General features: G+C 31.8%; 1 protein-coding gene across 1 annotated transcript in view; it reads right to left on the bottom strand.

Moving 5' to 3' along the window:
• The window catches only part of LOC133189314 (multiple epidermal growth factor-like domains protein 10), a 61,580-nt gene extending 39,094 nt beyond the window's left edge, over window positions 1-22,486 (bottom strand). The window contains exons 1-4 of the mRNA XM_061324707.1: window positions 22,414-22,486; window positions 8,361-8,684; window positions 7,498-7,752; window positions 6,289-6,426 (exon numbers count right to left, since the gene is read on the bottom strand). Coding sequence (XP_061180691.1) covers window positions 6,289-6,426; window positions 7,498-7,752; window positions 8,361-8,684; window positions 22,414-22,486 — 790 coding nt within the window. The remainder of the gene's footprint in view (window positions 1-6,288; window positions 6,427-7,497; window positions 7,753-8,360; window positions 8,685-22,413) is intronic.
• Window positions 22,487-27,887: the final 5,401 nt, after the last annotated feature.

The raw sequence follows: 27,887 nt of genomic DNA, 5'->3' as shown, positions 1-27,887 counted from the left end.
AACATAAAAACTTATTCTTAAATAAAAGGGTTTTATCTCATTTTTGCACTGATAATAACAAAAGATGTGTACTTTTTGGTTTAAGTCAAATAAATAAACTTTTACCTTCAGTAAATGTTTCTTCTCCATAACCTTTGTCGAACTCTTTAAAACAAACCTTATTAATGTGGCGAAATTGCTTCTGATTCAAACATGATCTGCACGGACTATTGCCTTTTTCACCATACAATTTCTAGAAAATTTGAAGTTTCATAATTTAATTGAGATTGCCGCACGAACATCTGTCCAATCTATTTTTTTTTTTCTTAAGCTAGAGCATCAGGTTGCTGTTTTTAGTGAGAAAAGTGTGAAACTTCGTAGAATACATGCAAAAATCTCTAGAAAACAATAATTCCTCACGTAAGGTTATAATTAAAGAAACACACTTCGTACCAAAGTTGCAAGTTTTATTACAACTTTCAAAATGCATTGCATTTTAACTTCATCTTTAATAGTAATGTTATAAGAGAATTTGATTTTATCAAATTCACTTTCTGTCTTGACTACATTTTTATAAAAAACAATTAAAGAAAACAAAAAAGAGTATTTGGAAGTACATGTATGGCTTAAAAATGTGTTAACTCTTAAGAAAAGTAAAATGAATTTTCATGGTTAAAATTAATAATTTTTGAAAAAGAGATACCGTTCTCACATATTCTTTCTATCCAGGATAACAACGAAGCTCACAGTAAATCTGTAACAGCCTCCTTTACAGTTTGGTTTATTGACTCCAACACAATTTCTTCTGTGTCTTCTAAATGATCAAGCTGTCAGAGAAAAGAAGAAAAAAATGTAATATAACTCCTTTATATGTATCGATATTTTTTTAGAATTTAAAAATAAAGTAAATTGAATAAAACACCTATCTCACCGAGCGTTCCATTCCAGCAAGCGTAACAATTTCACAGATCCTAGTGAATCTGTTACAGCATTTACAACATTTCAGGTATGGTTTTAGCCTCCTTCGCAGGTTGGCTAACATAATTCAACATTATTCTTTCTGTATCTACCAAAATAGATAAGTTTTTAGAGAATAGCACAAGGACACCCTGTCTGATAATTGAAGTCCCGTGTATATAAAGGGTAAAAACAATGTCATTCATTTCAATGGACTTTTGATATTGATTGCTGTTCATTGATTTCATATTTTATCTATTAACTTTGAAAGAAGAAAAATATTGATCTTCATTCATTTACCTTTTTAAATTGTTATGATAAAAAAAATATTTTGTTGAGGTATATGAGAACTTTCATGAATGTGTGAATTATCTGATATAAGTTCGTTCTTTCAAATACTTTCCAAAAGTGAAAAAAAAAAAACAAAAACAAAAACAAAACAAAACAAAACAAAAAAAAATGAGAAATATTGTTAAATGATTTCTTCTAGTGAAGTACACATAACGTTATCATTCGAGGAAGTTAATTTTTCTTTTCTTTTGGAAATGTATAACATTAAATGTAAGTATATCTTGAAGCACTGTGTTTCAAAATTTAATACAAGTCCCTCATAATTAAATGATTAACTGCCATGAAATAAGTGACACTGTATGGGAGTGCAGACTTAATATATAATCATATGCAATTATATACGTTAAGTGACGCCCTATTCATATTTAGAAGCGATTTGCAAATAGCTATTATAATAGTTCTTCATCTTCTTTTATGTACACATTTGAAACATCCTAGGTTTTGTCATCAGTGTCTTCAGTATACTCTAGAAAAAAGTTTCTTGGAGGGATGTTTGGAGGGAAATGTTCCAAATGCCGGAAATGAGAGGCCTTTCAATATAATAATTTGCATAAACTTGCACCGTTAATACATGTTAAGCTTACTTATATACTATAAGAGAAGAGAATAGGTGGAAAAGTGATACTTACGTAAATGAAGAATGATGAAGTTACATGTTCTTCCGTCTACGGTGAATGCGTTCCCTCTTCTTTGTTTATCAAGATAACCGGTGTAGAGTTTTTTTTTTTGTCTATTTGTTTCTTTGTTTTTTTTTTTTTCTTTCTTTTTTTTAAATATATTATTTGGCTTTTTTTTCTCTCAACACCCAAGAAGTTTTTATTCTTACCTATAGGTTTTTAACTGACTACCTGCAGAGATATATCGGGTTGATCTTTCTAATATCTCTGAGGAGGATCAACTCGAACTATTTTAGTATACAGTCAGTAACAAAACTCATGAAGGATTTTTTCTCGATCATCCATGTGTGTGGGACGAAGTAACAAGACGATCATCGAACTCTGTTATGTGCCCAAACATCTCATCATTTTACCCGATTCCAACAGTTTAACTATTAAAAATTCTCAATCGCACCTTTTACCGTCAATTAATCTTAAATGATCTTGAAGACTTTTTTACTTTTAATGTTTTGTTACTGTTAAACTTCAAAGTTTTCTTTTCTCGATTGAACGATCATTTATGTAAAAATGAAATATTACAGAAAGTGATATATATCTCATATCGATTATTGATTAAGCATTGCGTCTGTTAAAACCCCGTATGTACCTCGCAGACAGATCGAGAACTACATGTACATGTATATACATGTATGACAGTCACGCGCACGTTTAAAGCAATGAGAGTTTGACTTGTAATCCAAGGGAACATGTAATATGCTGTCAGTTATATCAATTATTGCAGCAGTAAAGGTTTAAAACAATATATATTTTTTAACAAAATGTACTGAATGAGAAGTCAAAGAATAAAAAGCATTTTAATTTCCAGCACATGCTAAGGCTTAATAAAGTTAACATAGAAATCAGAAAATTCAACTGCTCATACATTTATTTATGGGTTTAATATTTTGTCCCTTTCATGATGTTCTTGTTCTTCGTCAAAGGTAAATATCAAATGAATTAAAATACATGCATGTTTATATCAATTCATATTTATAATAAACGTAGAAAAAAGGAACAACGCTATTAAAGTTTATTATCATATTCAAAATTCGAACTACCCGATATCTCTGTGTCATAGCTAATGTTTTTTATAAGACAAAATATATTTCAAAGCAAAATCAGTAAGCTATCATAGTTTTTGTTCAGACTTCTTCATTATTCTTTAAAACTAGAAATCGATATTTTACATCATTTTATATTGTATTTGTTAAAAGGACCTTTATCTATATATAGGGCCTACCGTATATCCGGTTTTTTCGCGTGTTGCAAATTTTGCTACAAAGGGGTATATTTGTAGTTTTTTTTTTGCGTAAATATTTTTTGCGATTTAAAAAAAAATTGTAACGTTTTTATGGCACACATTAACCGATATAATTTCTGCGTGTTTTATTTTTTGCGAATAAAAATGATCGCGAAAAATGCGAAAATTAGATCATCGCGAAAAAAAACCGGATATACGGTATTTTACCGTTGATTACATAAGTGCTTAAGCGAAGATATTTAATTCATACATTCTACTAAGATGTCCATATTTGTCTAAATACTGGCGCAATTAATTTGAGAGGTCATGTTTATACACTAACAGAAATGGAAGTCAAACATTACTATGCCTATAGAAAGGTTATTTTGTTAGAATATTCATGCCTTATTTCATTGCACAAATCGAAATAATAAAGAAAATTCTGTAAAATCACATATTTGCTTATGGTCAAATTTCCGTGGTTTGAAAAAAGTATGGGTTCGTAGGGTTTTGATTTCATGGATGAAGAAGTGTTGATTACTTATATTATATGACATTTTACATTTCGTGGTGTGCATAAATCTGTTGTGCCTTAGTACTATAGTACCTCGAAAATGACACAAATGTGACCCCCACGAAAACTTGTGATTTCACAGTGAAATATAGAACTATGTGAAGCATTTAATTGTATGACTATAAATGTATTGTAAGTTTGAAATGACACAAAGGTCAAGCTTGAGTATATTTATTTCAAGAGATTGGATTGTTACTCTTTTTCTCTTGTATATATGAAAAATTATAGATTGAAGAATTCGAAATTAATCAAATATTTGAATTATTGATTCATAGTCGATGAAAACAACTTAATTACATAATAATGAAATGTGATTATAATAACATATTTTATTACCTTTGAAACATGAGAGACGTTTCATATATCAGCATTTAATTGATAACTACATGTATATTTCACTCCAACAATCGTGCTTTTGAAAATTTAACTTCTCATTTCAAAATGTTCTTTGATGATTATTTTGTTTAAATTTAATGTTTTAAATTCAATCGTATAAACAATACCTACTTTCTTCATATCTACATGTATTTTCTTCAACTTCATTTAGACAACTTCCGTTCACATGATCACATTGTACTCCGTTACTACAGTTACCACAGGTCATGTTACACTCAAGGCCATACGTACCATTACCGCATTCTGAAAATTATATAAAAATATTCTGCAATTGAAAATTATTTACATTCCTCGTGTATCTTGCTCATAAAGTGTTTGGAAAGCTGCAGTATTCAAAACAACAAAACACGGCAGGGAGTTCAAAAGGTTAAGTAATGATTTTATTTCAAGTAATGATTATTTACATTCCACATGAATTTTGCTCATAAAGTGTTTGGAAAGCTGCGGTATTCAAAACAAAAAAACAAAAAAAAAAACACGGCAGGGAGTTCAAAAGGTTAAGTAATGATTTTTATTTTTATGTCACAAAAGTTGAACGCCGTACACATTTCAAGCTACAATTAAAGAAGTAAACTGTTGTAGTTCTTGCAACCAATCATCAATTGATTGAAATTTATCCGAAGGATAATTCAGGGATTTTGAAATACAAATCACGTTTGCAGACAGGGAAAGAGTTAAAAATGTAAATATATACATTTAGCTAACGCGCGTTACTCAATTTGTTTGCATACACTGTTGCAGTTATGAGATAACATCTTTCGAAAAATAATGATTCAATGCTTCATTGAAATCTTTACATAAATAATGATAACTTGAATTTTTTTAACTATTAACTTTGGTAGCGATTCTACGTTCGAAATTAAAAAAAAAATCCACTGTGAGGGAAGGATTTGTTTCCCAAAAGAAGAAAGTATGCATTAATTAAATAGCAGCATAGAATTAATGCATGACTATAAGTTTTTGATCTATAAACAATCCTATAGTTTAATTATTTAGGCTAAAAGAAGCCCTCAACTACAACGTCATCACCTGACGTCTATAAATAGAAAAATTGTCTTAATGAAAAAGTGAAAAGTTCAACACTACCCCGGGAATAATTCATTTATTTTTGTGAAAATAATTATGTAAAAAACATTGCAAAGTAATGAAAGTGCTGCTAGAATCCTACTTTCCCGACACAGAAAAAAAAAATTCCAAAGTTTCGCATGAAACCTTACCACTTTTTTTTTTTTTTTTTTTTTTTTGCATTCTGTACATACGATCAAGGAATTGTCACCAATTCATGTTAATCACACGATTCTAGCAGCGCTTTCCAAGTACTATAGAACACAAGCTTTCGATACAAACAACAATTATGCTTTAAAGTATGCAGCGTAGTGTTGAACTTTAAAAATTGCATTTTTGTTGTTATAGAAGGACGGAGGAAAGGCTGATCGGAATTTCAAAACACTGCCTGTTATCATTATAAGAAAATATGACGAGAATAAATTAGCGTACCTGAATCTTAATTTACAATTCCTTGTGAATCACACATGACAATCACGGTTTATGCTTTAAAACTCTCATTTCATATGTTTGTTTACATGAATTCTCGTCACATTTAATTTTCACTTGGCAAATATTCGATCAATAGTTATGACGTCATGGAATTGGCATTTAACCCCTGCGATAAATACTTAGCTATTTATACCACCCCATGACGACAAGATTTAGTTTTTAGTATGTTTTTGAATGTTTTCTTTTATTTCTTGGACTTGAAATTAAACTTTAAATACAGATATGAAGAAATCATTATATCTAAAGTTCACGTTATACAACTTACTATGAAGCCATATTGTATAGGCAAGTAAAATATCTGGGTGTAGCCTTAACATACCCGAGCAGAAGAAAGTTTGTAATACTAGAAAATAAGTAAGGACATGCATTTATTAGATGACTGAAAGTGCTTGATCTTTTTAGCAATCATATGGTTTTCATTTTTACTTTACTTCGTATAGAACTAACGTAAGTATAAAGGTGAATATTTTTATGGCTTTTTTATTGAAGCAATCTCATGAATCTATAAATAGAAAAAAAATCTATAACAGGGCAAAACACGAACCCGTGGAAAGACCAAATGGTTTTTAAATACGTACCTTCTTCACATCGGGAACCTTTGTAACCAGCAACACATCCAAGACACGTTCCATCCACGATGTTACAATGCCCCTCCTGACAATTCTGTGGACAGGGAACATTACAGTTTTCTCCAAAAACTCCCGAGGTAGGACATCCTTGTTAAACATCAATTAATAAATAAGAACCTACATAGCAATTTTCATAATAAGAATCATTAGCTTAATGCAAGATTATTTATTCTTCTTGTAGAAATATTAAACCTACAAGATTTTCATTTAATGTCCGCTTGAAGAGAACATTTCATTTTATTTATTTATTTATTCATTCATTCATTTATTTTTATTTATTTATTTTTTGTTTGTTTATTTATTTATTTATATTATTTATTTGAAACTTAACAGAAATCCACAAAGGGCCAAATAAACATCTCAAATTTTCGTACTAATTTTGTTTGCCATGTAAAACTCATATGAATTTCGTGAGCTTAGAATACGCAGCGTAGATCACATAGTGCTAATAAAAATGTTTAGTTCTACAAATATCATGATATTAATCGAACAAATCTTAGATTAAGAAACAGAATTAGGAATAGTTTAATGATGTAAGATTTCACGAATCTACATGGATTTCGCGTAATTAAAAGCAATAGACAATAAACAAGACCTCTTAGTGATCTTTCTATTCAAAATTTCATGTACCGTTATATTTTCCTGCTATTTTAAAATTCCAATATTAAAGAGTAAAAAGGCGCAACACAGAAGATTCATTAAAAAGTTTTTTTATGAAAATGGTGTCAACTCTAAATTTCTGAAATATGCATATAAATCGAAATATATCAGGGCATGCTGGTAAAATTTTTCCTCGAACAACACATGTGACGAACATATCAGTATTATTTTAAAGATTTCCGGATAAGATTGATTTTGAAATGATCCGCAATTTTCTGGGAGTTTTTGTGAAAGTGGCTTAATATCATCAAGGACTTTTAAAAAGAAAATGATGTACAATGTTAAAGCAGATTTTTTTTAAGCAATGATAAAAAATTACAAGATATACTAAATGCAGATTGTTTTACGTTGGATGTTCAACGTTTAATTTTTCTGGAAAAAATTTAACAACTCGCTTTTTCTGCAAAGTTTAATACATGACTGTTATGTAGTGTTTTATGAAAGCAAGATAAATTTGTCATTATACATGTATATCAATAATATGCTTTGCCCTCTTACCGTAAACTTGAAGTTCACAGAGCTCGTTGAATGCGTACTTGGAATATCCGTCAGGGTATGTAACTCCCTGGATTCTCTCATTGTAATATATCACATATCGTCCATATTTTAAGCATTCTATTTTAGCAGGGTTTGGTATTGTAGCTCTTGTGTAATTTGTGTCCTTAAAACAAAGAATCCCATCCTCTCTATTGGTTGAGTTTGATATATGAACCGAGAATCCAAGAAATCGTTTTGTATACTGATTAGAGAAATCTGTTTAAAAAAAATAAGCCATTGATAATGTGTGGTGGGTTCTTTAACTTTTTTTTTCTGATGCTTCTATATTGATTCTCTTTATTGTTTTAGTTAAAAACGATTTTCTTAATTGACAGACGTAAATTTTTACATGTATTAACATTTTTTTAAAGTTCATAATTGTGCATTTTGTTTTAAAAAATAAATGTTTTAAATAAAATAAAAATCTTGAAGTATTTTATAGATTCATGCGCAAATGTGATTATATGTATCAAGGATTATAATCAAGAATGGTAACTCTATTTCCCACAGCTATTCCTACAGCTATTGTACAAGAGAAAAGTCAATTTAGTATAAAAAAGAATGGCCTAACTATTAGTGTGGAGAATTATTGTCCAAATACGAACCCCATGATAAGTTACTTTGCTAAAAGGTTATTATGACAACCATAGTATTTATGAAATGAGGACTTTTAATTTTTTTTCCAAATCTAACTAACATTTATCTGTCAGTAGCCTGTCTCAATTTAAAAAAAAATATTTATAATAATAGCATGCACTTGAAATAAATATATGAAGCATCCTAATTTCTTATAGTCAATATACCAAGCTAAATAAATGCAGTACCCCATTCCTCATTCTCCGTCCTATAGTATATAGTAATATAACGTATACTGAGTATTCTCCCTAGATCCACCCACAAAGTTGCAGTTTGTTTTGCATTTTCCGATACCGTACATTGATAACCATTAGCAGACAGGTCTGTAAATGCTCCATCCACTGCTTTATACGCTTTCCAATGTTCCGTACTATAATAATACCGAACTGGAAATCGTGATCTTCGCCATGTAGCCGACTTCCAATCAGGAACATCTTGACGTGAAAAAGAAAACAACAAAATTTCCCCATATGGATGCTGTTGCCAGGCACTCTTTCCAAATGCAATGTTATCTGTAAATAAAAATAAAAGTATTCGGTAGAAAAAAGAATTTGGACAGTAAGTTCTTTTTTTTTCTGATGAATAGATTTCAAATTTCAAATCTATTAAGTCGGAAAAGATATCATGAACAAGAGTTCTACAAGATGTTTGCACCTGAACTATGTAAATACGAGGGTTGTTCGAGAAGTTCGTGGACTTCTGTCCTATCTTTTTCTTATTTTAACGTCAAATTATATTCAAATTTGGTAGAAATATTTTAACAGTAAAATCAAATGATTTGTATTAAAAATCATAAAAATATCAGGATTTATTTCGAACTTATTAGTAATTAAAAACTGCGAAAATTGGTTCGCGGAGCAAGTCAAGGTTTAGTAATTTACAAACAATACACAAATTAATGTTTGTAGTCATATCCCCTTTAAAATGGCTCAAAACCAAAAAAAAAATCTAGACGATCAAATTGAGAATTGTTACATCGTTTCATATTCCAAATTATGAACTAATAGTTTGCTTCGTGGAAAAGAAATCAATTTCTGAAGATAGGTAATCCTGGAAAACGTCAGAATAAAATCTCAAAAATGTAATAAGAAGCATGAAATATCTGAAAAGCAAGTCATAAATGTGTGTGAGTGCATGGGACAGGCGGTATTTGAATGATATAGATTCTGGACTAGACGAGGAAGATCTTGAGAAAACGGCTTATCTGTAAAAATCTTACCAAAAAAGTTCAGTTAGTAAAGTCTTGGAAAGAGAAAGGCACTTCACGGTTACTGATCTTGAGAAAGCATGGCTAAGCGGTTAAAAACATTGACAAACAAAATTATGCCACTGGAACAATTGTTAGCAAAATAAATTTTAATTTATGGAGACATAATTTTAATGAGCAGATATTGGACTAGTCTGTCTGAAATCTATAGAGAGAATATTTTAATATATCATGACGCTATATTTTTGACGTTATAATGTTGTTAAGTGTGCTCCGGGGTTATCAAACATGTTGAGTTATAATAAAGTAAATTGATATTTATTAAATCGAATGAAACGAAACGTCACATATCACCAAAACAAATATTGTTACATATGATAATGAGCTTATTTTAAATTTCTTGAAAGTAGTATAACGAAAAGTGACATCGTCCACGAACTTTTCGAACAACCCTCGTATAATGTTGTTCACGGATAAGCAATTTATGTAATAAATGCTTTCATGCTGACAACTGTACGTATTATATCTTGTTACCGATGATGAGCATCAATTATTTTTAACAAATGCCCGTACGTTACCCCTAAGAGATTCCTAATTTTGTTTGGCTAAAATATAGCTTTGCCTTTTGTGAAACATAATCCTGACAGAAGTTTAAGATTTTAGAGAGTAATTTATTCAAAAGCGTTGTTTTCCAACTCTCCTTCCCTGATGGACCCTGCCTTTGCCCATTATTTGATTATTGTTAGTTTCATACATGTAACTTGTAAATTTCCTTTTTCTTGACTGACATGGAATATTGGTAATAGATATGTACTTTCATATGTGTAAATTTACATGTTTGTCTGTCAATTGTGTCAAGACAGATTCAGAGTAATTTGCTAACTTAAATATGACAATTGTATGAAGAGGAAGTATGCTTTTGATTGGTTATGTTTTGAAGTACTTTCATTGCATCTTGCTATATCTTTTGTATTGGCCTTCTTAATGTGAATTGGATAGTTGCATGTAGTCGGAATATTTTTTGTTAGATATTTTTTTTTTTTTCTGTTCCGATTGCATGTATGGATAGATGATCAATAATTATTTGGTCAATGAAATACATTTTCAACATATTAAGTGTTCACATTGTGTGAAGGTAAAGTAAGAGGGCATAAATGTACTCATTGGGTACTAAATTAACCCCCCCCCCCCCCGAAAAAAAAGAAGCATGGTGTCAAAGATGTTACATTTTTAATTTGAAAATAATCGGCGCGCATTGCCAATCTAACACGTTCGCTGGGTTTGTTTCTGTTGTGTATTTTGTGTGAATGGTTTGTTTGATCATGTGACATTCTTTATTTTATATATTAACGTCTCTCCGATTAGGTGACCTTACTGTTGATCAATAAATGACTGTTTTATATTTTTTATGAATTCTTTTTGCCTTTACGGTAGTAGACTAATGATTTTATAAAACAAAATTTCATATCAAAACTAGTTCTAATTGTAACGGAGACCGTTACAGATGTTCCCTAACCGCTCCCCAACTCCTTTTCGGTGTCTCATTCCTTATAAGCTTCATTAAATCAGACAAAGTCTTTGTATTATAGACTTTTAAAGCTTAGTTTCCAACGTATTTTGGGGAAAATGCAATGCACATATAGCAAAATAAGCATAAAGCCAATAAGATTTCATACACTTGTTTGCACAAATTTCTAAAATTTCCAAAAACATCATCTCATAGTATGCAATAATAAGGAGCTACATTTTAAATTTCACTGGAAATGTTGAAAGTTACAGCAACCTGATTATTAACCAATCAGAATTCAGTACAAGCGAATGCATGTCCTTGTATTCATATATGATGAATTCATAATGTAGGGACGTATTATTTACATTTTCGTCTTCTTTCGTTAAAAACTAAGAAAGATAAAAATACTTGCAATCGGATTTCAGCATGCGTACTCGCACGTGTTTTGTCGATTTCTCAGACATATATTCTTATAGTGCCTTATAATATATACCAATGTTTTAAGTTTCAAAGTATTTCTTTGAAAAAACAGAGAATGCAACCTATAAAGTATTAGCCAATCAGATTTCAGCATACGTGTATGCATGTCCTTACATTTAATTATGATAGTAGCATATAGTAGGAATCCATTATACCTTTCTATATTCTAAATGTCATCCTCTTTTGTTGAAAATTAAAGAAGTGATACCTATTTAAATTTTCAGCCAATCAAAGTACAACTCACTTGCATATTCGTTTTTTTTTTTTAATTTCCACATATAACATAGTGTAGAACCATATCACATAAACCTATGTTCCAAATATCAGAGTACTTTGTCTAAAAAAGGACATTGATATATTTGTTTCAGCCAATCAGAATAAAGCGCACGTAAATGTGCGTGAGTTCATGCTAATTTGACCATGTCATCTTGTAAAGACAACTAATATATCTATATATTTTGGCATTTCATCTAAAAATATATAAGTTACAGCCATATCAAGTATATTGGTAATTTTACTCATTGCACACACAAGCACGTGCAAGCAAAAGACCTTCGTTCCGCACATCTTCATAACATGCCTATTAACCCTAAAAAGGTTTCCCTTCAATCGGATGAGTAGTTTCCGAAATCACTCCAGGAAAAAAAAATTACCAGGAAGAAGAAGAAAAACTAGATGAGATCTCCTTACGAGCAACAAGTAGGTCTTCCGTTAGATTTCTGATAAGATCTTGATTGGGAAATTTTGATTGATAAAAGAAAGTAAAACAACTTTGAATGAAAAAAAATATTCATATCAATTCTTCAAAATATGTTTAGCAACACATTAAAGAGTGAAATATATCAATTTCAAACAATTTCGGTCTTTTTCATTCACTTGCGGTATGAACAGAAGTACTTCAAATGAATTTTAACTCCTCACAGAGTGTGGAGGAATCATCCCTCAAAGTTTCGCGGAAAAATAAGCATTTTTTCGACTACTTCCGGTTTGGAGAAAATGACTTCCTATGGAAATAATATGACTCGAAACAGTCTAGTTGCCTCTATTATAAACATTTCAAAAAGAGAAAAAGAGAAATTTGCATATTTTTAAACTACTCCCGGTGAACAACGGACGTCAGGGCAACAAAACCTAAACAGGTTTCTCACATCTACGGGTCACAATCTATCATCCCTGAAAGTTTCAAGACTCAATCTAAACCCGTTTTTGACAACACTTGCGGATAAAATGCCACTTTAAAAATGAAAAATTGGCCGTATCTCGCGACCGGAAGTGACGAAGGCAAATTTAAAAAAATAATAAATTTCAGATGATTTTCCATCATTGCTAAAAGTTTCATGAAAATCTAACCATGCGTTCACGAGAAATCGTCTGCACAAAATCGGTAAGAAAAAAAAAACTAATAATAGTGGAAAAGAAACAACGTATATGTACAGCTGTCATGTATTTTCTAGATTTCTCATATATTTATACTTATAGTGCCTTATAATTCATATCCATGTCTTAAATTTCAAAGTATTTTATTGTAAAGTAAGACATATACAGCCTATATAATATAATCCAATCAGATTTCAACACATGCTTGTTCTCATATTCAATTTTGATAGCAGCATAATGTAGAAACCCATTATATCTATTTATATTTTAAATTTCATCCTGTTTTGTAGAAAACTAAGGAAGTTACAAGCAATTAAAGTTTCAGCCAATCAAACTTCAGTACATGTACATGCGTGTGTTCTCAAGAATTTCCACATAACATCTTGTAGAACTTTATAACATATATACCTATATTTCAAAGAGCAAGGGCCACTTAGGGCCCTTTTTGGCCCTGTAAATTTCTGAAAAATCGGAACTGCTCAGTTTTGGCTGACAATGCAGTATTCATCACTTGGACCCTTATTGACCAATGTTTCTACTGAACATGCCGTAATTTTCTCTCTAGTCAATGCATTATGACGTCATGAAATGCGTCATTTTTACCATATCCTTTAAATTCCTTTGAAAATGGGCAAATGTTGAAGTATTTCTTCAATATTTCATATAGAGCAAAACCTCTGATCCAAAATATGCAATAACATAGTGAAAGATCTGTTTCTGAAGATCATAAAACATGTTTTCATTTTTGGATCGAGGGCTGTGCTCATTTTTTATTTCTTTGCTGCACTGAGTCAAATACGCCTGTTTTCTGCAAAATTCAAGAACATTGCATTTTCACAAAACTTGTTTTCCAATTCCTGTATTCTTAATAAGAATTTCTGCTATAGGAAGTGAAAGAACTATGTCTCTTCTTTATTTTGCTATATGAATTGGTAATGAGGGTGATAGACAATTAATTGATATAAGGACAGGGCCATTTTATGCATTAAGTGAACCTAGCTCTTTCAAAGTATTTTGTCAAAAAACAAGGAAGTTACTGAGAGTTTTGTTTCAACCAAACAGAGAGAAGCACGCATGTATGCGCGCGGGTTCGTGCTAATTTGATAATGCCATTTAGTCTAGACTACTAATATATCTTTCCAAGCAATTCATAAAAAATACAAAGTAACATCTAGATCAAGTGTCTCAGTTATTTCACGCATCGAATACGCACGCATCTGCATGCATGTGCGCGCAAATTTACCTTCTTTCCGCAAATCTACACAGCATGCTTATTAATCCTAGAAAGATTTCACTCCAATCGGATGAGTAGTTTCTGAGATCACTCGCGGACAAAAAAATACCAAGGAAGAAGAGAGAGAAAAAATAGAGTAAAAACAATATGTTCCCAAACTTTGTTTAGAGAACATAATCATGAGAAAGTCTGCTATTGCAAGCAACAGCGATGTCACCCCGGATGAACCATAAGCTAAAAAATTCTTCATACTTTAGGAAGAGAGTATTCGTAGACCTCCCCCCCCCCCTCCTTTCTCACTCAAACGAAAGACTTTCTGCTTGCTAGCTTTCGTCGACCCAAAGTTCAGGTTCACGTCAAAACATGGCTGAATCAAAATAATTCCTGAATTTTCCTTTTCAAATCGTGCATTTCTGCATGGGGCGGGGGCTGGTATTTTTTTATGAGATGCTAAAGTATGTGTAAACTTCTAAGTTTAGCAGATTCATGAACACTTCCGGTGTAAAGACGAATAATGACCCCCATAGAATAATGACCGGGGTCATTTTTCGACGTCAAATAATGACCCCCGGTCATTATTCAACGGCGAAAAATGACCTCCGGTCATTATTCGACGTTGAAAAATGACCCTTTTGCCCGTAGAAAAAGTGTTATCACCCTAAAAAACATGCATACCCCACGTGAAGAAAAATGACCCCTGTAGAATAATGACCCCTTGTGAATTAAAGCGGATTAAAGTTGAAACTTTAGGGGGCAAAATGAAAATGAATCAAGGGACCTGTTGTCCAAAATGCTCACTTGAGCTTCATTGCGAATAAATCGATGATATATTGATCTCATTACATTATACAATCATTGCTGTTTTTAAGGTCAATTCAATGATTCAAAATCTAGTGGAGTTAAAGATTTATCGAGTCCTAAGGGCGAGGAGAGCATTGTTTTTCGATGGTAGAAAATCACTGATCGTCCTGACAGTAATAATTGTTTTATTATATGATTCAACGATTAAATTGATACAAACTGATTAAGCAGACATGTCAAGTTTGTTTGTTTACATTTGCTCAAGTTCTAACCAAACGCAGTGAAAGAATAGGAGTTAACATAAGCATAACCAGTATTTATTTTGCATTTGAAATCTATTTTGGTGCAATGTAGAAAAAGTAAATGTCAGGCATAGCATCGAAAGGGGAAATGGCGCATTATAAGAGGCAAAAATACTTTTAGTTAAAAAAATCTTTCATGAACCCCTCAAAAAGTTTATTGATGAATGTGGGATTTTCATTTACTCTACTGTATCAAAAAGTTGGGGGCAGGACAACAAGACTTCCAATGAGAATTTTCAAGCGAAAAAAATACGTTCATGGAAATGGAAGGGGGTGGACACCCCATCCCTGATTCTATGTGCCTGAATGTTATGTTCATTTTGTTCACTCAAGTAGGAGATATTTTTTAACTATACTGTATAAGAAAGAGGGGGTAGTTACAAGACTTTCAATGAACATTTTCAAATTAAAAATTGCTAAAATTTACATTCAGAAAAGGGGGGACAATACCTCCCTCTTCTCCGATTCTTTGTGCTTGAATATTATATTCACTTGAGTAGAATTCAGTTGCAGGTGAAATAACTTTTCAGAATTGTTTTCAATCTATATATAGTTCAATGTAGGAAAAATAAATCCTAATGCATGTATTCACCTTGAAGGTCAATAAAATAGTCTGTCTTTAATCATAAATTGAAAACAATAATCTACTTCAATATACACTGTATTGAAAATGTTTCCATATTGATTTGACAAACGTATCACTGTTTTTAAGTGGATTAAAAATATTCCTCTTACATGTATGTATCCTATTCTCAGACGACCTTGTTAACAGACTTAAATGTACATTATACTGGGATTCTCCTGTATTACTTCTACATACTTGAAAAGAAATTCCCATAGAGTAGACCACTGTTTATAAATAAAATTCAATGCACATTATAAGATTGTACATATTTCAGACATGCAGAAATTTTATGTCCTTCTTCTGTTTGTTACGTCTGCTTCATATTTGGACGTTCTACTGACTATAGACGATAAAGACCAACTAACAACTAAATTGTCTTACAAACGGGATGACTTAAGCCTTTACTATTGTCAATTTTCCTTATTTATGAAGTAATATTCTGTAATCATTTGCATATAATGTTTACGTCTACCAACTTATTCGATACCCAAGAGCACGATTAATTTTTAAATCGAGGCAGGCTACTGACAGATACATGTAAGTTGATGTTACAGGGGTTTCAACAATCTCGTTTAAAGTCAGCATTTCGTAGATTTAATGGTCGTATCAATGACCCTGTCAACAAATATATCCTATAACTGGGTCAATTGTTTGGCCCTTGTTTTTATACTAAATTCGACAACGGAATGTCCCGTTTACCTGATTTATTCATAGCGCTCACGGCGGGTGTGACGGGACAACAGGAGATGCTTACTCTTTCTAGGCACCTGATTTCACCTCTGCAATTTTCTGGGGTCCTTTTTTTATACCCTGTTAACAAAATTGTACTGCTTGCGGATATTATAAAATCATCTCTGTTCGTTATCTTCACCATTTTTTCACTAAGAAATATATATATATATATATATCCACAGTATGTCGTTCGCACGAGTTATTACGTCATTTTCGATACATTCTACCTCATTTGCACTACTTTTTATGTCATTCAAAATATACATATATATTACATTGCATAACTTTCCGTATTTATTTCTGAAAACTTATCTCATTCTTTTTTTCCTTCATTTTTTTAAAAAAAAAGTCCCACTCAAAGCATGCTGATTACTTTGGGAGACATGTTTACCAATGAAAAACCAGAACATCCCGCTTGTCTGTTATTTAGCTATGAATGTTTATAATCAGTCATATATCCAAATATGAAACAAATTGAAGACAGTCATAAAGGGAAATTACGTTAACAGTTATAACCAATAGTAGCCATTTTGTGATTTTCAATATGTGCTGAGAACACAAAAGGCTTAAAAGTTAGAAATATGCAGGTAAATGTAATGCGGTTTTATTGTGTTTTAATTACACGTTCGTCCAGTGTTGGTCAAAAGGGGCATAAAGAAGAATATCAAACATTGAGGTTCAAACCTTGGCATCAATCACCCGTTATAAATTTTGTGTCATGCACTCTGTTGGAAAGGGCTCATTTTTCAACTGGGGTCAATTTTTTATAGGACGCACACATAAAATAATGACCCCTAGGTCTCTTTTTCTACAAAAAATTAATTGGGGTGTCATTTTTTGTCGTTGAAATATGACCCCCTGGTCATTTTTTTATGGGGATCATTATTCGTCTTTACACCGGCCTGCTAAATCTTTTGAGCACTGTAGTGATGAAGTTTTAACGCAACTGCGGGAGCGGATCCAAAGATTTTCAATGAATAAAAACAACAAAATTAAATTTGAATAATTCTCAATATCATTGAATGAAATTTTTAATATGCAATCCATAATACATTCACTAGAAAACCCGAAATGCGAATGAATACAGCTGACAATCGCTACTTTTAAATTTAATAATTATAACTTCTATAGACAAAACAGATGACGAATGAATGCTGGCAAAATTTCAAATCTAATCAGCGGAATTGAATTTTATTAATGAAACTCATATGAACTCCCTATTTATTGCAAACTTTATATCTTGCGTATCTTCCTCGCTGTTTCAAAGAAGGGGGGGGGGGGGGGGCTCTTGAAGAGAGACATGTTAATTAACCATCATTTTGTATGAATCCATAGTATTTTGAAAAATTATGTTAATTAAGTATCATTTTGTATGAAGCCATAACATTTTGAAAATTTATGATGAAGGTTTTTTTGTGATATGAAGGTCAAGGTTATATTATTTATAATCCAAGACATTAAACAAAACTTGCTTTCTTAACAATTAAAGAAAAAAGATAGAGATGAAAGGGGGGTTTAAATTATTACATTAAGTCGTCTTTCTTTTTTTTTTATTAAAAGCGGAAGGAAAAATGCGCCCACACAAAATATATGCAATATGCAACCCTTTTATTTACGAAAAACCCCTTACTATGGAAATAGGAATGTTTTCTGTATTTTCTCCGTCACCGGAGAAGTATTACCTCTACACTACGTACTTGTGTGTATTACTCCAGTAGCGTCCCCGTAAGCCATAGAAATGAAAATTAAATGAATAGTTTATGGTGTTTAAGGAAACGTTGGTCCTACGTTTTGGAAATGGTAAGATATAAAATTTCTTCTTAATCATATCAAGGAACTGGTAATATAGAAAAGCTTCATAGACTAGCCTTTACGTACCCTAGGATTATTACGAAAGAAAGAAATTAGGAAGACAACGAAATTGAATAGTTCACAACTTTAAAAAGATGAAACAGAAACGTTTACAAAATGTTTTTTGGCCACTCGTTTGAAGAAACTGCAAGTACAATTTTTTTTTCAATTTGTAAATATACATTGTCATATAAAAATCACCTAAAAATATAAGATAACAAAAACATGTTGTGCTAAGAGTGGAAAGTAATTTTTAAAATGAAACGTCTGAGAACATAAAATGGTAACGTGACAGCATCATTTCTTAAATCATTAGCTCACCTGAGCCGAAGGCTCAAGTGAGCTTTTCTGATCACATTTTGTCTGTAGTCCGTCTGTCCGTCTGTCTGTCCGTCTGTCCGTCTGTAAACTTTTCACATTTTCGACTTCTTCTCAAGAACCACTGGGCCAATTTCAACCAAACTTGCCACAAAGTATCCCTGGGTAAAGGGGATTCAAGTTTGTTCAAATGAAGGACCACGCCTTCTTCCAAGGGGAGATAATTAAGAATTCGTGAAAAATTAATGGCATCATTAAAAAATCTTCTTCTCAAGAACCACTGTGCTTGAAAACATGAAACTTATGTGGAAGCATCCTCAGGTAGTGTAGATTCAAGTTTGTTCAAATCATGACCCCCGGGGGTCGGGTGGGGCCGCAATGGGCGATCAAAGTTTTACATAGGAAATATACAGGAAAAATCTTTAAAAATCTTCTCAAGAACAGCAAAACCATAATTGGTCATATTTATATGGTAGCATCCTCAGATAGTGTAGATTCAAGTTTGTTCAAATCATGACCCCCGGGGGTCAGGTGGGGCCACAATGGGCGATCAAAGTTTTATATAGGAATATATAGGAAAAATCTTCAAAAATCTTCTTCTCAAGAACAGCAAAGCCATGATTGATCATATCTACTTGGAAGCATCCTCAGGTAGTGTAGATTCAAGTTTGTTAAAATCAAGACCCCCGGGGGTAGGGTGGGGCCACAATGGGCGATCAAAGTTTTACATAGGAATATATAGGAAAAATCTTTAAAAATCTTCTTCTCAAGAACAGCAAAGCCATAATTGGTCATATTTACTTGGAAGCATCCTCAGGTAGTGTAGATTCAAGTTTGTTCAAATCATGACCCCCGGGGGTCGGGTGGGGCCACAATGGGCGATCAAAGTTTTGCATAGGAATATATATTAAAAATCTTTAAAAATCTTCTTCTCAAGAACAACAAAGCCATCATTGGTCATATTTATATGGTAGCATCCTCAGGTAGTGTAGATTCAAGTTTGTTCAACTCATGACCCCCGGGGGTCGGGTGGGGCCACAATGGGCGATCAAAGTTTTACATAGGAACACATAGTAAAAATCTTCTTCTCAAGAACAGCAAAGCCATGATTGGTCATATTTATATGGTAGCATCCTCAGATAGTGTACATTCAAATTTGTTCAAATCATGACCCCCGGGGTCGGGTGGGGCCACAATGGGCAATCAAAGTTTTATATAGGAACACATCGTAAAAATTCTAAAAAAAAAAAAAAAAAAAAACAATTTGTTAAGAATAGCAAAGTCATGATTGGTCATATTTATATGGTAGCATCCTCAGATAGTGTACATACAAATTTGTTCGAATCATGACCCCCGGAGGTCGGGTGGGGCCACAATGGGCAATCAAAGTTTTACATTGGAACACATAGTAAAAATCTTTAAAAAAAACTATTTGTTAAGAATAGCAAAGCCATGATTGGTCATATTTATATGGAAGCATTCTTAGATAGTGTACATTCAAGTTTGTTCAAACATGACCCCTGGGGGTCGGGTGGGGCCACAATGGGTGATCAAAGTTTTACATAGGAATACATAGGTTAAATCTTTAAAAATCTTCTACTCAAGAACAGCAAAGCCATGATTGGTCATATTTAAATGGAAGCATCCTCAGATAATGTAGATTCAAATTTGTTCAATTCATGACACCCCCCCCCCCCCAACCACTTTTATATTTAAACTTTTCAACCTTTCAAGATTGAAGTGATTTCTGCTTTTTCCTAGTCATAGTGCTCAGGTGAGCGATGTGGCCCCTGGGCCTCTTGTTTTTTTTTCTATTCTAATGGCAACGTTTGTAGAAATTTTATATGAAATTTGCACAATATATTTTCCAATATTTTTGCCCAAAGTTTTTTTACAGGACGCAAGGAACAGTTCTTTAAAGTTTCAAAAGAATTGTATCAAAAGCAGCCGAGAAAAATGAAATTAAAAACAATTACCACTTTTTATTAGTTCCTATGGCAACAGTGAACGTTTTGAAAATTTTGAATATAGATTGCACATCTTTGGTTAGTGATCATTATGACAGTGCACTTTCATCAAGATTGACAGAGACACCTTTGAAAAATTGTGCGGACCGCTTTATTGGTCGCACAATAGCAATATGTCTCCCTGACTTTGTCAAGTATGACATAATAATAATAAGAAACAGAGTAAAAACAATATGTTACCAAACTTCGTTTGTGGAACATAACTATAATGAAATAAAATTCCTGGATTCGTGATTTACATCACGTAATCAGCACTTAAGATATTAAATTTTGTGTCGAACTCAGTTTGGGAACATTTTTAGAACCGGTATCCATTGTAAAGATGCATTATATAATAAGGAACGGAATGAGAATATTTTAGTTCCATTTCTTTATTATTCAACACTCTTCTTGCAAAATGATTTTTTTCAAAAATAAAACAAAGAGGAATTGGTTCCAATGCTATTTGTTATGGAAGGATGAAAGGACATCACTAAAATGCCTAAGATTAATAAAGAGAACTTGAAGACATAATATATTTTACACAATTCCTGAGAATAACCGTAAATATTTACATCTCCAACTGTTTATTCCTAGGATTATTATATGTAAATTCAAAAACGGTTCATTTTCTCATGAACTACAGCGGATGAGCATGAATATCATGAATATCTCCACTATGGCGTCATAACCAGGTATTTGAAGTCAAAACTATTACAATTTTTTTTTCAGAAATGATAGTTAAATAACGATGTTTGTTGCAAGTCATGAGGTTAAAAATGTTATCATAAGATATGAATTTATTCTTTTATTGTTCATTTTTATTTATTTACTTATTTTTATTTTTTTATCTATTCTTTTTCATTTTCTTCTTATTTTTTTTTTCTTCTTATTTTCATTTATATATTTATTTTTTTTTCTTGAAAATTCATGACAAACATGAACTACAATGCTTCTTGTCTACATATTTAACACGTGCTTCCTTAAACGCACGCTTCCGAAAATACTTGCTTCCTGAAATACGCCGGTGCGAAGCGTATTAGTTCATATCGTCATGAATTATGAAATATTAAATTTACTTCTTGAAATATTTCTAAAATAATCGTCCTCCAGGTATTTGAGTATTACGACATACTGTGGAAGAACTATACAGTGAATACGTTTTGACATAAATAAAATGGCAAAAACTAACTATGTATGTTTTATTCATCATTTAAGGCTACATGCTTTAACCAAATGTTTTTTTTTTATTAATAAACCATTAAAAAACACTTTTATTTTCTATACCCCCTTTCCTCAATTGATATATTCAAGTAAGTATTAACTATCTTCAGTTTTAATAAATTAAATTATAATGTAGATTATTTAATTTTTTTCTCGCGCGATGAATGAAAAAAATACATATGCTCATTAAAGATACTCCTATACTCAAAAACATATTCATGTATATAGAAATAATGTCAACAACCATAAGTCAAGATTGACTCTCTCTCTATGTAAACTTTTCTCTGCTGAAGAAAAAAAAATTCTTCCCAAATATAATAAGCAGATAATATGCTTACGTTTTTCTTGTGTTAATTCCCTAGCTTTAACTACATAAATTTGCTGCAGAGTTGAGACACAGGTTGAACCTGCACAATTCAGTCAGTTGAATGGTCACTGAAAGGTGTAGAAAGGTCATTGAATGGTAGAACTCTGCCATTCAGCCACCTTTCAGTAGACTTCAAGTAAAAGTTTCATCCAGTGATAAAGAAAGAAATGCATACCCTCTGACTGAGTATTCGTTAAATAAACTTACCATAAGCAGATGCTAAACTTGTTGTCAAAAAGACTGCAAAATCACAACAAAGTAGCCAAACTATGCCACCCATGTCGTTTGATACGGCCTAATTTATATCCAGGAAACAAAAATAAAGTTGGTTTTAATACCCAGAAGCTAGTTTTGCACATGTGATAACGTATTTACACACTCTAACTTTGCAGTGGATGTATACAAGGAATAGGGTCCGCTTGTTAACTACAAAAAAAGGTCAATGGGCTAGATTAAAAAAGGAGGTATCTGCGGTTTTAGTACGAAAATCCAAAGTAGGCTTTGAAAAATGTCTCACAATACAATGATTCAATGGTGCTATTTCGTTTGATAATAAACTGCTCTCTGTTATCACTAGTCTTGCAGTCCTTATCTCTAGAGGCAGTCCGCTATAGGCTGATAAATATGTTATGAAAAACTTCCGGCGAAGCACTTATCTCCAGATAATAAGAGGTATGGTGTTTAAGAGAGTATATTTTTAAAGATACTGTATAAATAGAGAGTTTGTAGACTTACACTTTCTAACAGTAACTGCATTGTTTCAATAACAGTAGACCATCACGGTAGCTTAGTCGGTAGGGCGCTTGCTCCGTGATCGAAAGGTATTTGGTTAAATCCCTGGCCGCGACTAATCTAAGAAGATTTTTCAAAAAAAAAATTACAACTCTTCCTTCGCCAAGCGCTCGGCACTTTGGAGTGAAAGTTGCTGGTCCTTCGAATGAGACCTTAGAAACCTAGGCCCCGCCCAGTTAGAACAACAACGTTATAAAAACGTTATGAAAATGTTATGAAAACATTTTCTGAAACGTTATTACAACGTTATTTTGTGTGGTTTTTTAAACGTTATTATAACGTTTTGCAAAAACATTGTACTGAAATGTTTTAAAAACATTTTTAAAAACGTTTGGAAAACATTTTTAAAAACGTTTTGAGAACATTTCTTAAAACGTTTTTAAAACATTTAAAAAATTAATTTTACAACATAATAAACAATATATGTCTTATAATTTAATAAATTTAAATCCATTCATTAATGTTGTCTAAACACTGTTTTTTTTTTAAACACCTGCACAATAAAATTACAGTCTTCCTTCAAATGAAATTTGTACTGTTTGAAATACGAAAAGATATATAACTTTGACTAAATGATTACCCATTCATACTCGTACATTTCTTTTAAGTTAAACATATCCATGTAATAAGGCATCTGACAACTAACTAAACATACTAGTATATAAAAATCTGATAAACACAAAGAAAGTATGCTTTGTTATACAGTTGTATTAATAAACAAAAAATTACAGGTGGTATTATATCTATATATTTCTGACAACCAACTTCAAACGTACCTTATCATATTTAATAATTCCTCCAGGAAGGTATGGATCAAACCTCTTCGTCCCACCTCTCATTAAATCGTAAGAGATTGTCTTTGATGCTTTGTAAGGCTTGTAAGCAGCAGCTACTAAAATGTAATGTGAAATTCATTATAAGAAATGTAAATAAGTTAATGTATAAACATATTTAACAAAGGCATCGGAAGCAATTTAAAAGTGGGGGGGGGGGCTAAACCAACAAAAACGTTGGGGGGAGGGGTTAACCCGAATTTTCACTAACTCTATTACGTCTATCTTTGCAAAAAAGTTGGGGGGAGGGGGCTTAGACCCCCCGGCTCCGACGCCTATGTTTAATAGTTAAAGGAAAACAACACAGCATTACTAGTACTTAGATCAGTTTCCTTTTGCTGTATACATTTTCCAATGATTTATAAGTTGATATGTTCACTGAATCTTAATGCATTTTCTTAGCATTAATGGTGATAAAACTTACTCTTAATAATTCTTTAAAGGGGTGCAACCCTCTGTCCAGTCTTAGTGAACTGACCCATGGAATTTGTTTGCATCGTTGTCCTGCATATCTCCGCCCTGCATTGAAACCACTTGCATTCACTAAAATGAGTGTTATATTTTATCATGAAGAATGTGTATTTCAAAATTTGATTGCTAGCAAATATATAATCAAGCCTGAGATTGATTAATTAATTCCTCTCCTTTCCCTTCCAAAAGAAAATAGGTTTAACGTGGCATTGTATTCTGTAATACATAACTCAAATTCGGAAAAGTCTAACTAATCCACCTCTGAAGAATTATTTAACCCTGTCTTGTTAAGACCCCCTCCCACACCCATTCCTATTCCCAACTATGTTTTAATTATGTTTTGAAACCCGTCACACAATTTTAATACATGTAACTATTCAAACAATAAATCGCCCGCCTAATTCAAATGCCAATGAACTTTATAAACATATATACACCTAAGTCTATAAGAATGAAAGATCTAAGATTCTAAATGCATATGTATTTAAAGCTACACTATATGATTGCTAAATATACAGGCAATGAATGCTATTTAAAATTTAACATACCACACGTTGTTATTTGAAAGGTATTCCCCTATTCCTTTTCTTTGTCTTACAAGAATGCCGCCGGGTTTTTCAAATCTGTGATTCTGTTGACCTATATAGATCACATGGACATAGTTTGCAACAAGGATCGGCTGCATCAGCACTGGCCATGGCATCCCGCTGTGTCACTCAATTAACTCTCGATAAACACATTATCGAAGGGGAAACTTATTTCCCATAGCACAAATAAATGACTCCATTGAATTTTTTAATTCAGGAACTTTGTTGAACAAATAAGTTTTTGGAATTTTTTTTACTCTCCTTGTTATATATAAATATTTTTTACAATGGTATAAAAGAAAAATATGAACACATTTCCGGGTTGTTGTTGTTGTTTTGTTTTTTTGAATTTTTGGGGGTCTAAATTTACTTATCACAACTCAAAATCAATCACAACTCAAACTTTGGAGCTATTTATAAGAAAACAAAAGTTTTATATATTTATATACATGTATCGTCTTGCACTAAATAATTAAAAACTTCTTATGCTTGGAGTTGGTATTTCTGTAACGTTTTTACAATGTTTTGCAAACATTTTAAGACAATGTTGTATTCATGTTGTCTGCTAACATTTGTATTTCATGAAATTTATAATAATTATTACACAAAGTGTTTTTTTTAATCATGCTATTCAATTTATAGCTGCGCGATATTTTATCATTATAGAAATTAATGTTAAATGCTAAATGTTTTCCCAAAACCTCCTTGCAACAGGAAAAAAATGTTATAAAAACATTTTTAAAATGATTGTTAAGAACGTTTTTTAATAACGTGTTTACAACCAAAATAAAACGTTTTAAAAACATTTTATAAACGTTTTATTAAAAACGTTTTCAGATAACATCAATAAAAAGGGAATAAAATGTTATGAAAACGTTCCGTGCTACCTGAGCGGTTCACGGCTGGAGTTGACACGATAAATATTCCTCATTGCTCAATTCCCCTGGTGCCGAATATAAGTCTAAATTTGAAGCCCTTTCCTGGTATATATTGACATGTCTTAATGAGTGAAAAATTCTCCAACGGGACATAAAAAAACATACAATCAATCAGTCAATAGCAGAAGAGGTAATAATGTACATATACGCAATTAACTATTTAGAATCAGCTACGGACTGTATGTGGCACATTTATATTGATTTATAAAAATTCATAAGTTGCTCCCTGATGAAGAAGGTGGAAAATAAGTGCAAAGTTAGCAGACAATGTGTGAATTTTTCTTTATAATAATCACAGTTCGTTAACAATTTTTTTTTTCACTTTCGTACCAACGTAAAGTATATCCCATATAACTATACCTGTAAACAAGAACATGTCGGTATTTGTATACATAAGATCTATGATGAGTTCGGCCAAAGTGATGTCACATTAATCAGCTATTTCTTTTGTGACAGGTTAAAATTGGAAAACATATACAGAGCTTTAAAGATAGTAAAAGTTTAAAGTTGTGCGGATATTTCTTTGCTCTGAAATTGATTCTGTTTTCTTCACGACAAATTCCTTAACATGAAAAAGTGTTGAGAGCAAGTTTCTTCTGATTGAAAAGTATGTAAAAATTTAGCAATCCTTCTATAAACTAAAGATAAAGATATAGTTTTCTTTGATATAATGTTATATTACAGAATAAAGAAACAGCACACAACCAGCTTTCAGCACTTTTAATAAAAATAGGAAAGTTAGCTACATGTGTTTGGAAAATCTTATTTTTGTAAATCATCCTTGAACATTTAGCTTTTTTAAGAGAATATGTCTATCATTCCTCTAAGTTAATATATAAGCGTATATTCTTTCGACTTTATGTATTGTCTATTCATTTTCTATTTAGTTAAATATTTTTTAAAAAAAAATGGATAAATTTACTTATGAATATGGCTTAGACAGATAACACTTATGGCATACGACAATAGTAATTTGATGCATGCTTCCACTACAAGGAAATTCTGCCCAATGAACTATACATGAACTACATTTTGTGTATTTTTATCTAAATGAATTTGTTTGGGAAAGATTATATATAATTTAAAATTTATAAAAAAAATTGTTTTTTAAAGCGATTTAAAAATCTTTAACTCTTTTACAGCTTTTTTAGCCATATTTAAAAAAAGGCCTCAAAAACATAGATAAGGTGCAATTTTGAAGACTATAACGTCAGATTGTATTGTGCTTTGTAATAATACAGGGATCTGCAGGTAAAATGATGCTTGGTAAACGTGATAAAATAATAACACTGAAAAATAGTCCTGAGAACAAAATGAAATAAAACTGCTCCAAATTAAAGATGATAATAGTAATAATGATGATAATGATGATGATAATGATAATAATGATAACAATAATAATAACTATACGCAATCTCGTTGCGAGCAAAGAGTGGATCTTCCGTCTGATTTTCGATAAGATGAGATAAGAATTTGACTGAGATTTTCATTCAAATATAATGACATAATTGATAATTTAGACGAACAATTTTGTTTCAGTAATTTGAAACAAAATATTGGTCATTAAAAAGTTATAGATGAAAGACTTTGGCCCATCGTGGCCACTTATATGAGGGATCAGCCCCAATTTCTTGATATTAACTTAAAGGTCTCATGAATTTGAACACCTTTTCATCGTTTCCGAGATATATGCAGAAGAAATACTATGGACCGGTCCTTCAAGTCCTAAATGGGGACGTTTAGCAAAAACTGAAATTCTGCATATTGTTAAGAACATTATTTAGAACGTCTTTTGTTCAATACTGCTTACCAAAATATTCCTCCTTTTTCGAGATATACTGAGGCAAAGATTAGGCAATCTGGCTCCTTATTACCCTTTATTATGTAACATTTTATGCAAACATTATGTTATATTGTAAAAGAGTGTGAAGATAAACTATTTTGCTTCAGTAATGTATTAAAAAAAAAAACCTTGATCATTAAAGAGGTATTGATTTAAGACTTTCGGCACCTCTCAGCACCTATTTGGAAGGGTGAGACCCTTTTCCTTAATATCACCT

The sequence above is a fragment of the Saccostrea echinata genome, unplaced genomic scaffold, assembly GCF_033153115.1.
Source record: "Saccostrea echinata isolate AGI-Se365-2 ecotype Australia unplaced genomic scaffold, CSIRO_AGI_Sech_v1 ptg000017l, whole genome shotgun sequence".
Lineage (NCBI taxonomy): Eukaryota > Metazoa > Mollusca > Bivalvia > Ostreida > Ostreidae > Saccostrea > Saccostrea echinata.
The sequence above is the reverse complement of the archived record's forward strand: the minus strand, read 5'-3'. Positions and strand labels throughout refer to the sequence as shown.